At 41.7% G+C, this 15,170-nt stretch overlaps 1 protein-coding gene across 6 annotated transcripts in view; it reads left to right on the top strand.

The window, feature by feature from the left end:
* LOC133970844 (plasma membrane calcium-transporting ATPase 1-like) overlaps positions 1–15,170 on the top strand; it is a 79,343-nt gene that overhangs the window by 43,944 nt on the left and 20,229 nt on the right. For 4 of the 6 annotated variants that reach the window (XM_062407974.1, XM_062407929.1, XM_062407938.1 and 1 more), the window contains exons 6-12: positions 275–400; positions 3,680–3,715; positions 9,627–9,809; positions 11,186–11,400; positions 11,560–11,802; positions 13,163–13,404; positions 13,526–13,763. In XM_062407974.1, coding sequence (XP_062263958.1) covers positions 275–400; positions 3,680–3,715; positions 9,627–9,809; positions 11,186–11,400; positions 11,560–11,802; positions 13,163–13,404; positions 13,526–13,763 — 1,283 coding nt within the window. The remainder of the gene's footprint in view (positions 1–274; positions 401–3,679; positions 3,716–9,626; positions 9,810–11,185; positions 11,401–11,559; positions 11,803–13,162; positions 13,405–13,525; positions 13,764–15,170) is intronic. The other 2 variants (XM_062407956.1, XM_062407965.1) reach the window with 1 other exon arrangement.

Raw genomic sequence — 15,170 nt, 5'->3', positions numbered from 1 at the left:
ACAGATCCATGACAACTCGAGTGAGGAAAGCCGATGATCAAAAGTATGAGCTGACCTACTGACCTCAAAGCTTATCAAAGTTATTAGGCTCAGAGTTAAATATACAAAACTTTAATAAACATAACGATTAAATTACGATCACATGAACAAACTTCTTATTTAACTCTGTGAAACAGTAATTTCACAATAATCTAAAATGAGGAGTATTACCATAATGAAAAAAACTAAAACCTGGTGTCAGTGGTGACTTGTATTTTTTTAAATCTTCCCCCAGGAACCCACGTGATGGAAGGATCCGGCAGGATGGTGGTGTCAGCCGTCGGCCTCAACTCTCAAACCGGCATCATCTTTACTCTCCTGGGAGCCAGCGAGCACGACGAAGAGAAGAAGGTCAAGAAAAGTAAGACATGAGGCGAAACCTGTGACAACACGTCTGAGAGTAAAACACAACTTCTGGTGAAGAGTCAAAGGTCGTTTGATGACAGTAATTGTGTGAAGTGTTTAGAGGGAAGTTTGACAAGAAAGACGATCTGTGACGGTCTCTGAATACTTCTACTCTACTGTTTGAACGGTGCAGATCGGAGATATTTGCACATTCTTATCAGGTGTTGTTGTTTTTTGAAGTTTCTCGTGTCACACTCGCTGGCTCTGTAAGCAGGTAGACTTCATCCAGTCTGGGCTGACAACAGCAGAGCTGTTTGAAGGGTCTAACTGTAGCGTTACTGAACTTTATTCAGCTTCAATCGGAACATGAGAGAAATGTTAGTGAATAAATGAGACCACGGATGAGGGGACCTGTAGTGAGGATGTTGCTTCACACTGTGATCTGTGAGCTGAACAACAGCTAAAAACAACGGATGAGGGATTAGAACATGGCTGAAAAGGGATGTGATGAGTTCACCGGCAACAAGTTCACAAGTTGACTTCACTAACACACTTTAGCAACCATAACGAGGCATAGCAGATCTGTCAGTGTTTGGGTTTCTCCAATGTAGCTGCTCCTATCAGGCTGTGTCTGAGAGCGATATTATATGATGTGTTCAAAGTTTTAATCTATCTGTCCCTGCATACAAAGCATTTTTAAGAATACTTTTTTATTTCTATTAGGAGGAGATATAGATGGATATATTAAAAGATGGGTATTTGGATAGATACGATTTTTCTTTCTGAAATAATCGTTTCAAAAACTATCCATGAATCTTAAATCTCACAGCTTTAGGTGAATACGTGTCGGGACCCAGGTGCACACACAGGAATGCAGACGGATGTTCACCAAAGTTTAACAGGCGAAGCCACGCTGCAGATTCGCTTCACCAAGCAAATGCTTTATTCGCCTCCTCACTTGCACAAATTGAAAGTGAATGGGATGCGAAGGTTCTCCAGTGCCACTGGTGTGTGTGTGTGTGTTAACGAGACCTCTGAAGCTTGACAGGTGGCAGTTGCCATTTTTTGAAATGTGTACAGTTGCCGATGAAGGCATCATATTTCCCTCAGCCCACAGTTTGAACATTTTCCACGCAGACCTTGAAAAAATTAACACTACATCCTGGCCTCCTTTATTCGTGGTAGTTTCTGGCCATTATCCTGAGTTTTTGATTTGACACGGATGTAATGTTGGTTAAAATGTGAACAGTCACCTTCCCCCTGTTAACAAAACAGCTGTTTTTTAAGTGGAACCCCTCAAAAGCCAGAGTGCAGATGATGCTCGTACTGTTACAGAGCAGTTTGGTGTAAACCAACAGGCTTCTGCAGTCGGTCTCTATTGCTTTTGATTTGCTTGTGATCACGCTAACCCCCTTTTACTCATGTCTTTTTTCTTTAGTTTGTTTTATGTCTGATCATTTGTTTTATTTGCTAAAGTTTTGAGTTTGTCAGGCATTCATTGTGAACTGGCTGAATGTACCAGCTCAGTGGAGAGAGACGCTCGGGTTGACGTTTTGGCCTCAGGACACTGATTTAAAAAAAAAAAAAAAAAAAAATCCTCTTTAGGAAAACCACAAGGTACAAAGATTTCACACTCATCTGAAATTAATACTGTATTTAGATTAGCATCTCCCATAAATGAAATATCAAACCTGAAACATCAGAAAGTAACAACTGGACAAAATGGCCCCAAAATGCTCTCACTTTCCAACATTGTCTTCATTTTCCAAACCTGCCCTCATTTCCCAGAAGTGTCCACACCCTCTGAATCTGACACTTTAACAGGGTCTCACAAAATACTAGTGCACAAACACACACACACATTCGCACAGGCTCCGTTGTGTGTCTCTTGTGTGACAGCAGATTCTATAGTCACACTTCGCCACTCACACACCCATGCATTCATTAATTTCCAGTCACACCCACTGGTTATCTTGCTTCACTTGATATGTGCAAACACACACACACACACACACTTGCAGCAGTCATCACTTACAACACACCGGCTGAATAATAAAGAGCTGTGTGTGTGTGTGTGTTGGATTTGACCTTGCCGATCCTCCTTTCACAAATAAAGCAGTGCACTATAGAGCAGCAGGAAGTTAATGTCCTCATGAAGAAACACTTACACACACACACACACACAGACACACACTCACATGTCTGATCAATATAAGATTGCAAGGCGTTACCTACAGCTGACAAAGATCAATAACAGATGTTCAGATCCACATCAAAATATGTAAAAATGACATAATGTCCACATCTGTGCAGAGGAGAAAAATATCAGTATCCATCGGTCACTGTGGAAAAACGTGTTTACAGTAGCAGATTCATTGTGTAGTTGACCAATCAGCAGCCTCCTCCACATACAACAGTCCAGCACAGAACCAGTGTCAAATAAAACCATAACATTAACCTTCAGAAATTCCACCTCCTCTGGCTTTTTATGAGAAAACCAACAGTAGAGAGACGACAGGAAATGAAATGATAGAGAGATGAGGATCAGCGTTTGATGACGGTCAGGGACGAATCAAAGACACAACACAAAGGGAAATCAAAACCAAACAGAAACACGAGGTAACAATTAATAGTACATCCGACTGATGTGTACTTTTGGAGGACAAAGGCAATATTAAGAGTAAAAAAGATCTGATATCGATATAATGGCCAATTTATCTATTTAAACAATGGCATCAAACCAATTTGATAAATAAATGTAAATTAGGCTTAAGTTAAACATAAATGTTAATTATAAATAACTATGAATAAAAAGAAAACACACAAATGACCTAACATATGTAACTTTAGAAAATATTTTTTTATACATAAACTGCAAAGATAAATGCAAACCTTTTTGAATTCCATAAAATAAAACTTTTCAATTACAGCATATTATTACTAGCCAACCATTATATAAATTGGGCTCTGATTTATATCATTGTATACATATTATATATATTCACATTATTGTAACATTCTATTGATATGTGTGACATACTGATCACTTGATTAGTTGGGCCGTCAAAATGGCGGCCGTTGGTTCTCCACAGCAGGAGTCATGTGTCTCTCTCCTCTGATTGGTCCATTCCTGCCCACAACACAAACATGACACACACACACAAACACACAGAGACACACACACCTGTGGGTTTCTATCAGTTTGAACCTTTGTGTTTTCCCTCAGTTTGATTTGATCTTATTTTTCCTTTGAACCATCTTATCAGCATTCCGCCCTCTCTCTCTGTCCGAACAGGTAAAAAACAAGGACCCCCTGAAAATCGCAACAAAGGTAACCCCTCCATTCATCCATCTGTCCCTCTCTGTCCCTCCGTCCTCCCTGTTACTCACCCTCCTCCTCACCCTCCACCCAGCGGCAGGAGGGGAGTGTCTCGTCCATCTCTTTCTCTCTCTCTCTCTCTTTCTCTCTCTGCTGTAAAAAGGGGGACGTTCTCTCGCCTTGCTTTACCTGTCAAAGGGTGCAACTCTCAACCGTCAAGTCTTTGACGGCCAATCACATCGTCCGCAATCATCATGGATGATTGGACTTATATTTCTGACTCGGTTCTAAATGCAGGATGAGACAATTTGAACATAGGAGACTTTTTTTGTTTTTGCAAGAACATGAATTATAATTTGTAGGTGTTGATCAATCAATGAATGATTTGCTTTTAGAGAACAAACACATATGTTGTGTTGTATCACATTAATGTGTAATAACCTCCTGCACTCTGTTTTACTCATTAGCGCTCTAAGCTAATTAGCTGTACTGATGGTGACGAGCACACAACCTAGGCAATGAAATCATTGATGAATCATAAGGGCCTTTATCTTATTTTCTTTTTTATAGAGTTAATATTTATTCAAGAAAATAATCACAGACTAATCACAATTCATTTCATAAATTAGGAATGAAAACAATCATTGGTAAGTCGTATAGCTACAGGATGTTTAGAGTTAAATACGTGGAGAAGCTAGATAATTAGTTTCACCAGTTGCTTGTTATCTGAATTCGGTTGGCTACTTAGATGAGACGTAAACTTGAGCTAATGAGTAAAACCCAGTGTCGAGAGGTTTATTGTCCATGTTTCTGCTATAATTTATTTAGTGCTTATAGTTTCTCTACAAAGAGTAACGTGTTTGTTGTTTGTTCTCTGTCCCGAAAGGTCAGATTTCACAGTAAGAACTGAGACACGAATACAAGTCCATCAGTGCTGGGTCACTTCACGCACTGGTCTGACCTCTGAGGTGTCCCTGTGCTGACATCGAGTGCTCATTTTAGTGCCTTTAAATATTTACCATCTGATGGATATGCGTTTGTCTGTGTGTGTGTGTGTGTGTGGATGATATCATTGCTCCAACCTCCAAACTTGACCAGCCAACCGTCCTCAATGTCCTATGTGATCCAACACATGTCCAACGTCCTTTTCCAAGCTGTCTCAAGTCAGCACACATAAACACAGAGAGTTCCCCTCCTCCCAACCTCCCATGGTTTGAGCATCTGTTGTACACACACACACACACACACTTTCTCAATGCTCTTGGACGGTCATCACAGTTTTGCACACAGAAATAATGCACAGATGGAGCTGCAGTCACAGATGACCTCCACTAAAACACATCACGAACTAGACACCCTGGGTCACATCCTCACCAACTCTGCAGCTCCCATGAGACTTTTAGCCTCTTTTAGCTCGTAGCTGTGGTTTTCTGACATATCACCTGTTTGCAGCTGTCTCCACACGACTCCCAGGGAATAAAGGACCTTTGTCATAACTAAATGAGAATATAGGCCATTTTTTTTAACTTGTTGGAGCTGTTGGAGGAGTGGTCTAAAATCAAGTTACGCATCTTTAAAGTCCCTTACTTGGCGTTAAACATACATTAATATATTTATTTTGCCCCTTAAAACTGTTTATGTTTTGTCACGTTAAAGCTATTAAATTTAACACTTCCCACTAGAAACCATGTTTCTTGCAAGTTTGGATTAAATTCACTGTTTGATTTGAACAGGCTTACAGGCTTATGATTGACAGCTGAGACTGACTCCTGATTGGTCAGATGCATGTCATTAGGACTTTCATCCTGTGTCTCCACTCGACTGCTGCTACTGCGCAGGTGGTGGCTCCAAACTACAAGGAAAAGGGAAAGATGGAGGCGTCTGCATCAGAGATATCTGAGCTCAGTTGTTGGGTTTCTATCATCCGCTGACTTAATTGGGAGCAGAGTAGAACAGAGGCCTCTCACTTCATCTTTTTAACATTTAAACTTTTCATTCACTGATCAATCCACTTACTTTTACTAAAGACGTCCTGCAGGTGTCTCAATAAAAACACATTTGTCCTTTTCAATTCATTTTATTTGGTCACATAAGTTTTTCCCACCACATTTGTTCAATTCCCATTTATTCTGCTCTAATGACTTTCTGTTGACACCAGTGAGGAAAACCAGCCGATCTGTGCAGTGCCGTGATGTTTTTGGCTGTTTTCCAGGCTCTGAGTGTGTGTGGGAGTTGCACCCTTGCAGTATTAGTGGGCTGTGGGCTGTCGTCTGTTCCGTTTATGTATCCTCGGTTTCTTTTATTTCTTCCTCTTTTATGTTTGGCCTTTGATTCCTCTCATTTCTCTCACTGTTGCCTCTTTGCAGGGTGTTGCTCAGGACTTCATGTTGTCTTGTAATCACTGTTTGACTCTCTCCCTCCTTCTCTGTTCCTCTTCTGTCTTGCTGAAGTCTCCTGCAGCCTCCACAGCTCTGCAGCCTCCACTACCTCCTCTTGTCTCTCGCTCTGTTGTGGTTCTGCATCGCTGTGGTCTTTCTTTTCTTTTCTGCTTTACTTTGTTGAGGTGATCCTTTGAGTTTGTCCTCTGTTCGTTGACTTGCTTTCTTTATTTTGATTGTCAGACACCCTCTTCCCTCTGCCCGCCATGCGTTCTCCCATGGTTCAGTGCTGCGCCTGTTTACAGTTCTGTGGTTGGTCAGTGGGTCTCAGTCCTGTTCATGTACAGCTGTGTCAGTTAGTTCTATGTTGTGGCTTGTCTTCAGACTAGACCATGTGCATAAAGCTCCACAGCTTCCTGGTTTGACACGACTCAGCCCCACATTCAGAATGTCTAAATGTCACGTTGAGGTGGTAATGTTCAGAAACTCATTTTGGGAGCTAATTTTCATTCTGAGGAAGGAGTTGTTTGGGATTAAAGCGTCTTAAAAAAACACATGGCTGCAAATCAAAAGATGCACTCTCTGATTTTTGCCACCGTCATGAAGGTCCCCAAGCTCAAAATACCAACAATGAGCCAGGAGGAAATGTCTTCTCTTTTTATTTTACAGACACTGAGCCTCGTGCAAGAATATTTTCATTTCATTTTCTCAGATTTTATTCCATCAACTTTGCTTTTACAAGTTTACAGACTTGTGTTAAACTGCTCATCGTCTTCTCTTTCTGTTGCATCTGAGGAGAGGTTTTATCCACACACAAAAAGTCCCAAGAGAAAATAACTTTATACTGCAAAAATCAGCATAGAAAACAAACCCACCAATTCAGCTGTGAACACTGAGACGAGTTTTACTGTGGACGTCACCGAACCGAGTGAAGCACGACGGCTTTGACATGAAGTTCAACAGTCTTACTCATACAGACTAATACGGGAGGTTGGGAAGTCACAGAGAATGAACAACATCGTTCCATTACATTAACATGATGTCACATATGAAGACAACAAAAGAGCCAGAGTGGGAACTGTTTTAAGTTGCATTGTAAATACTCACTGATCCCTGGAACATCTTTAAATGTGATATATGATGCTTGTTCTAATACTTACTTATGTTAACCCTCTACCTCCCCAGTAAATAGACAAGTCCACACTGAATTACTTCAAATGCAATCAAGCAACAATCTCCAGTATGATTAGAACAACTAGGTTTTTACGCTGTATAATTACAATGCATCAGATTTATTACAATAGTCTCATTTAAAACAGGGACATGTTTCCATTTCTCCATCAGCTCATTTAAACTCCAGTGAAACAGTAACAACATTTTCAGTAACATAGAAAACTCTTCCACTTTTACGATGTAAAATGCAGACGTATCTTCCACATTTGTTAAAAACAATATCATGATAATAAAGAATGCTATCAATGAATATAAGCACTTAAATAATCAACTTTATTTATACAGAACATTTTTAAACAAGCGCTTTACAAGACAAAAGCAATTCAAAAGAGTTTAAAAGTCAAGCAATAATCAAACGAAGCCAAATAAATGACCAATAAGTCCAATGGAACAATGGTTTATAAACAATCAAATACAATTATAGTTAAAAGCAATGCTTGTGTTTCAACAAAGTTGTTGAAAAATAACTTACAGAAAACTCTTCTACCACCATAACTCTCATTGAATCCACACCATCAGCCTGTATTATGATTTTCTTACAGACTACATGTTATGAGGGTTTTTCCCCTGTGGAGAAAGAAAAACCATCTCTACACGATTAGTCATGTTTAACTAAATCAGTCCGTGGATCAACTCCTTTAACTCACTTCTGTTTGTGCGACTGCTTCTTACACGAGGCTCGACCAGTGTTGTTTTAATAGATTTGAACTTTCAGCTGCAGAGACGTCCCAGAAGAGAACTGAATGTAATGTTCTGCTCTTCTCTCCCAAACACTGCAGGTTACAACCCTCAGTTTTATTAATATTGACTTGTTTTGCTTTCGGACGCCTCCAGTGAAAGTTTCTCCGGCAGAAAACCGGACTAGATTTGATCGAATCAGTCGTCTTCACTGACCCAAAAGGCTTCATTATCTGACACCTAGTAGACCATAGAAATAGGACAAAAGGAACAAGTTCTCCCACATTCATGTTCCCCCATTGATTTTGAATTTAATTTGAATGTTTTTAAATCGCCTGGTTTGATTTTGGAGAACCTGGGCGCCCTTTGTTACTGGTCATCCAGGAATCTAAACCTGCTTTATGTCCATGATCTGTTGGTATTGTTGGTTCCAGAAGTGATGTGGATATTGTTACCAGCACAGTTAGCTGATAGATGGCGTTTGATTATTTGTGTGTATAAATATATTCAATGGCCCAATCATACATTTCCAATATTTAACGATAATTGAACAATTAGAAGACAAAAACGAGTTCCCAGTTTCACTCAGCGTTGTCGGCTCAGTTGTTCACGAGGACAAACCGCACATGAAGCCTCAGTGTGTCAGACTAGGTGTAGATCGGTTCTGTTTCCATTCATCACCTGCTTACGTTTCTTTTCTGTATGCAAATATGACAAACAGCGCTGCACGGGCGTAGTGCAGCGGAATGCAGTGTAAGCTCTTCAGCAGATATCAAACATAACCCCCCCCCCCCAAAAAAAAAGCTGCGTGTACAGTACTACAGTCCAAACAGGATCACAGCTGATGAAGTGAAATGTAAATACGCTGTTTGTTCATGCAAATGAGGAGCGGAGCTGCCGAGCAGGACGTGAAAGCCATGTCAGACTTCAGAGCCTCGCTCCAAACGCTGAGCTCTGATGAGGAAGTGTGTGTGTGTGTGTGTGTTAGTGTGTGTGTGTGAGATTGACAGCCCCCTGTTAAATCCTCTCTGTTGTATCTGCTGTCCTCTGTTCTGTCTGCTGCTCTTCATTATGACCTGCTGCTCCCAACTTGTCTGTGACTCTCTCTGAAAGCTACCTGGACCTTCCTCATGAATGTTCTGTGATCATAAAAATGACGACATGCTACCTACTCTCTGCATTCAGCCAAAGGGTCACCGTGTTAATGAGAAAGAGTCGGGGGTCTCCTCTGATCTCATAAAACTCGTCCGGTCGTTTTTCGACCTTCCGTCCGACTGAATCCGTAACTTTTTCTCTGCCTCTCTACCCTTTATCCCCACACCACTCCTGAACCCTCCTCCCTTCTTAATTTTGTTTTTCAATTTATTCTTTTATTGATTTAATTCATTCACCTGTCAAACCGTCCTGCCTCATCTCATGCTCCCGCTTTCTCTCCTCCATCTTCATTCCTAAAAAAAATACAACCCTCCCCCTTTTTTTCACCATCCATTCTCTTCATCCCATCCATCACTCTCTCTCATCTCTCTCTTTTACCAACCTTTCCCCTCCCTCATTTACCTTTTACAACCTGCTCCCTCCTCCTTTGACCCCTCAACCACTACCTTATCCCCTCCACACCCCTCCTCCTCCTTCAGCCAAGACGCAGGATGGCATCGCCCTGGAGATCCAGCCACTGAAGAGCGAGGAGGCCGCCGAGTCGGAAGAGAAGGAGGAGAAAGAGGAGGTCAAACCTGTGAAGAAGGTCAACGTGACCAAGAAGGAGAAGTCTGTGCTGCAGGGAAAACTGACCAAACTGGCTGTACAGATCGGGAAGGCTGGTGAGGAGCAAACAGACACACGCACATGCAGAGTACTGACATAAAGGATAAACATTGTGTCCAGGAGAAAACTTGAGAGGAGCTTTGAACTAGTTCTAAAGACTCTGATAAACAATAAGTATGCATATCAATAAGACAAGATACTAAAATCTCAAAGATCAAATACCCAATCTGAGCCTGGTCACTGTGAAATCTAAAAATGAGGCCTGATCAAGATCTTGCAGAATCACTGGACACGCCCTCATTGATCTGCTTTATACTGAGCCCATTATCCCCCTCGATGATGTGACCTACTATTATAGTATCACACTCACAACAGCCTTGGATGTCTACATCTTGTTTGTGGCTTGTTGAGACAGTTTTCATGCCATTTCCATAAATGTGGGCCTGTTCCTTTAAAAATACCCTGAGTGCTCAGGAGGGGCCGAGGGTCAGAACGCACTCACTTTTATTGGATGGATGTTTTATTGGCTCATCCCGGAATTGAAGGTATTTCCTGTGTTGTTTCAATTGACCTTAATACACTGAGGGGCTTTCAGGACGCTGTGGGGGGGGCACAGTCATGGACCAGCTTCAGTAATAAACTGCCCCTCATTACGGGACGGAAATAGAATTAGGGCTAAAATACTTTGAGGGGGTGAGTGACAGGAGACATGACGCAGAAAAACATTTATTTTCTGTGTGATTTGATGAAATATGATCAAATAACACTTAATTAGCTGTAAGTTTCATTAGCCTGTTATATTCTAATTCACATACCAATCAAGGGAAATGTTGAAGGATAAATTCTGCCATGAGCATGAAAGTTGTACCTATTCAACAATTTAATAACTTGTAGTAGAGACGGACAGAAATCAGAGTGGAATGATTTTAGCTGTTTACGTTGTGATTTATGAATTCAGTTTTCCATCACGAGTTCACATTTTGTTTCAACAAACTGCTTTTCACTGGATCTCCTGGAGTTTTGTGTTAATATTGCGAGAGCATAGTGTTTTGCAGCATTTTGGAAAATGATTATTAATGGATTTTGATGAACAGAATCTCTCATATTTAGCAGATGGGTATCTATGAGTGTATTAAATTGGTGCAAATCAGAATAATAATCAGGATAAGAAAGAAAAGAAGTAAGGGGTTCTACGTGCTACCAGGTGAGCGGAGGCTGGAGTCCTCCTGCAGTGGTCCTGGTTATAGTTTTCAACAAGTCTTCCCTCAGTCTCTCTGGCAAATAAATACAATAATCTTATCACTGGATAGGAATCAATACATTATGTCATTTGTATTAGGATAAAGGATAAAGAATGCTGTTGTTCAGTTTAAAGAATTATAAACTGTGAGTGCATTTTGAACATGAGCTCATCTCTGCTTATTCCACGCAGGTCTGATCATGTCGGCTCTGACCGTCATCATCCTCATCCTCTTCTTTGTGATCGACACCTTTGCGATCCAGGGTCGCACCTGGGTGGCTGAGTGCACCCCCATCTACATCCAGTACTTTGTCAAGTTCTTCATTATTGGTGTGACAGTGCTGGTGGTGGCCGTCCCTGAGGGGCTGCCGCTTGCTGTCACCATCTCTCTGGCCTACTCTGTCAAGGTAAGCAGGATGGGAAGTGAAGGGGATCGTTGGGGGGATTTTATTTACTCCATGCAGAGTCATGTTTTTTGAGGATTTAAAAAACGACCCCCTATCGAACGTGTCATCAACTCTGAGGCCTGCTCACGGCGCTTTCAAACCTTGCTCTCCGTCTTTTAGAAAATGATGAAGGACAACAACCTGGTGCGTCACTTGGATGCCTGCGAGACCATGGGCAACGCCACGGCTATCTGTTCAGACAAGACGGGCACGCTGACCATGAACCGGATGACGGTGGTGCAGGCGTACATCGGGGACACGCACTACAGAACTGTCCCTGAACCAGACGCCATCAAACCAGAGACTCTGGAAACGTTGGTCAACAGCATCTCCATCAACTCTGCGTACACAACCAAGATCCTGGTGAGAACTGCATCCGACCACAACACCATCCTTAACACACTCACACACAGTATTATATGACATCAAAGCTCTTTATTGGATGCTCTGTCCCACTTTTCAATGCACAAAGGAAATTGAGGAGTTGCTCTCAGCCAGAAAATATTGAAATAACTTGGTGGTGAGACAGCTCCGTGGAGACATTGTCAAAGTATTAAATCTCAAGAAAATGTTTTTCAAGCAACACAGGTTCAGCTTTTTATTTATTTTCAAACCTCATATTTAACACCACTCTGGGGATGAGGAGTAACAGAAGATGAAGGGAAATGCAGCATTTTCTCAGGTAACAAGTTTAGTTTTTGTTCACAGAGCATCTCTATTATCAGACTTCAACATGTGAAATACAAAGACTGACACTCTGGTGGATAACTGGACATTTCTAATTGTATTGTAAAATAGCTGTAGTTAATATAATGGGAGTTTTCTGGAAGCTGGTGAAAGGAGAACTCCGGCATAAAGAAGATTTTAATGTAGACTTGATGCATCAGGGAGACCAGAAGGTGAAACGATATACAAACGCGCCAAGTCTGAAGGAGTCTCCCACAGAATCCCAGTATATCTCCCTCTACTTGTGTCACCCATTCTAAAACCAAATCCTTGAAAGACTAGAATTGCTTTCACACTCTGTGTTCTAGATGTTTGCATCCTATTGGAAAGTTAAACCTAAAGTCTGCATTCCTAAATCACAGTGTCCTTACGTCTGGTCACTGGTGGAATAAGCAAAAGAGTTGGAGTCTGTCTGGAGCATCTGGGTTAGATGTGAAAGTCCCTGAGTGTAGACCTTGGGTACTGTGAAGAGAGAGAAGGGAGTATCTGTGGAATGAGACAGGCACTACTCTCCTGTATAGATATAGTGTAATATACAATATATTTAATATATAGTGGCACATACAATAATATTTGATGATTGTGAATAATTCCTCACCAGTTAATATAATCAACTGTGAACATTTATTCCAGCCTACAAAACCGGTTTTTGGCCTCTTGAACATGAAACCTCAAGTCTTCCTTAAAATGTTGACCACTTCTCATTATGACTCAAAGAGAAACTGTTGAGATTTTAGTTTTTCAAAGGTCAAAGGTCACTTCATGTAGACTGAAACTGCAGGAATAAACCTGCAGGGTTCTAGTTTCCTGAGAAACAAGACAAAGGCAGAAGACAAAGTAAATGGTGACAGGACAAATGATCAAAAGACTAATATTAATACAGTAACAGCATAAAGCACTAACTGTAGAGCAGTTGTTTATGTGATATGATGATGAGAGTCGAGCACTTTAGATCAAGATGAACGTACATCACATCCAAACTTTACCCCTCCCTCAGCCTCCAGAGAAAGAAGGCGGCCTGCCGCGCCACGTGGGCAACAAGACCGAGTGTGCTCTGCTGGGCCTGGTGCTGGAACTGAAGAGGGACTATCAGCCAATCAGAGAGGAGATCCCCGAAGAGAAGCTCTACAAGGTGTACACCTTCAACTCCTCCCGCAAGTCCATGAGCACGGTGCTGAAGAATGCTGATGGAGGCTACCGCATGTACAGCAAAGGAGCGTCAGAGATCATCCTGAGGAAGTAAGACATGAGATAGAATGATAGCTGGATTGATAAAGTAATCGATACAGCATTACTTACTTGATTATTAACGTCTCCCGTATTATCTCCCTCCCTCTCTCTCTCTTCTCTCCTCTCATAGATGCTCTCGTATCTTGGACACCCAGGGGCAGCCTCGTAACTTCAAGCCCAAGGACCGCGATGAGATGGTGCGCAAGGTGATCGAGCCGATGGCGTGCGAGGGGCTGAGGACCATCTGCGTGGCCTTCAGAGACTTTCCAGCCGAGGCCGGAGAGCCCAACTGGGAGGTGGAGAACGACATCCTGAATGACCTCACCTGCATCGCAGTGACCGGCATCGAGGACCCCGTCCGACATGAGGTACGGTTCACACAGATATCCTGAACCTGGAAACACTTCCTGTGCTCAAGCCCAGTTAGTGATCAGATGACTTTGATCAGTCAACCGTTTTAAATTCATCGGTTAAATGGCACAAATGTAGAAGATAATAATAGTTTAATGCAGTGACCGTACATTTAATTTACCAACTAAAATATTGATATTATATTCTGTGAGAGGAGCAGAGTTTTTAATCTATTTAACAAGGAAAACATTGTAATTGTGTCATTTATCTTTTCTCACATATGAAGCTCAATATCCCAGTGTGTCGATAGAGACTATATTTTAAAAATACATTAAGACCATTTCTACTTTTTTGAAGAAGACGCCACAGAGCTGTCTTCATCATAAACTGACGCCACTTCAAAGACAATTCAGAGACAGAAGACTTGAGAGTTTGTCGACTGAAGCTGTTTTCACTAATACTAAAATTAGCTTCACTCACTTTGAAATGTTCTGCACGCGCTGCTGGAATTTAGCAAAGTCAGTGAAGTTCAGTTTATTCCTCAAAGATCACAAGAGAACAAAAAGAAAAGAATGTAACCAAGCTGATCTGACAGGCGGCTTCTGATCATAATATTTGTGCCGTGAGGAAACATAATCCAACAATCAGTCGTGTATAACAGTGCGCCGATGAACGAAATCCTTTCTCCTGACACAGAGAGCGAAGTGAGTCCTGCTCAGGTGCATCGGAACCGGACGCGTTTGAAGTGTTAAATGAGGCCTCTAATGAAGCGGAGAAAGCGTCGGTGCTGCCGCCTGCTGCTTTAATGTCAGAGCACGAAGATCACAGACCGGATGGAAATAACTGGAGAGCAGCAGGAGACGGTCGGCAGCTCATCATTTGTCTCCACGCAACCTGTGATAGACGAGAGAATGTTTCAGACTTTAGCTCAGAATCCTTCTGTCTGTTCATGTCCAGGCACATGAAACACGTATGTGACCGTGACATGTTGTCTGCTGTGTAACTTTGTGTAACAGACATTTGGCTCCAGATAATTGGGTCTGGACGTTTTCACAAATGAAGAACGCAGCAGGATGTTGTCCAGAGCATTGAGACCTGGATAGAGCCTGAGATGTATAAATTCGACACAGCACATTGACACCAGCGTCAGTTTCTATCACCAGAAGTTGTCGAATCTCTCTCGTCTCCTCCGTGTTTTCTTCTTTTCTTCCTGAGATGCTTTGACAGGCAGGAAAAACTCTGAAGAATGTCCAGAGCAACTGACTCTGACATGTATTACAGCCCCTCCAGATATTTACAGGGTAATGTCTGGAGTTCAGTGCTTAAGGCAGCATTCTAGTGCAAAGCATACTGGGTGAAAACACTGGTTACTCAGTTTAAGTCGTCAGTGAATCACATAAGAAAATCAGAACTACTCGATGACT

Source organism: Platichthys flesus, chromosome 2 (genome assembly GCF_949316205.1).
Source record: "Platichthys flesus chromosome 2, fPlaFle2.1, whole genome shotgun sequence".
NCBI lineage: Eukaryota > Metazoa > Chordata > Actinopteri > Pleuronectiformes > Pleuronectidae > Platichthys > Platichthys flesus.
This window is presented reverse-complemented; position numbering and strand designations above follow the sequence as displayed.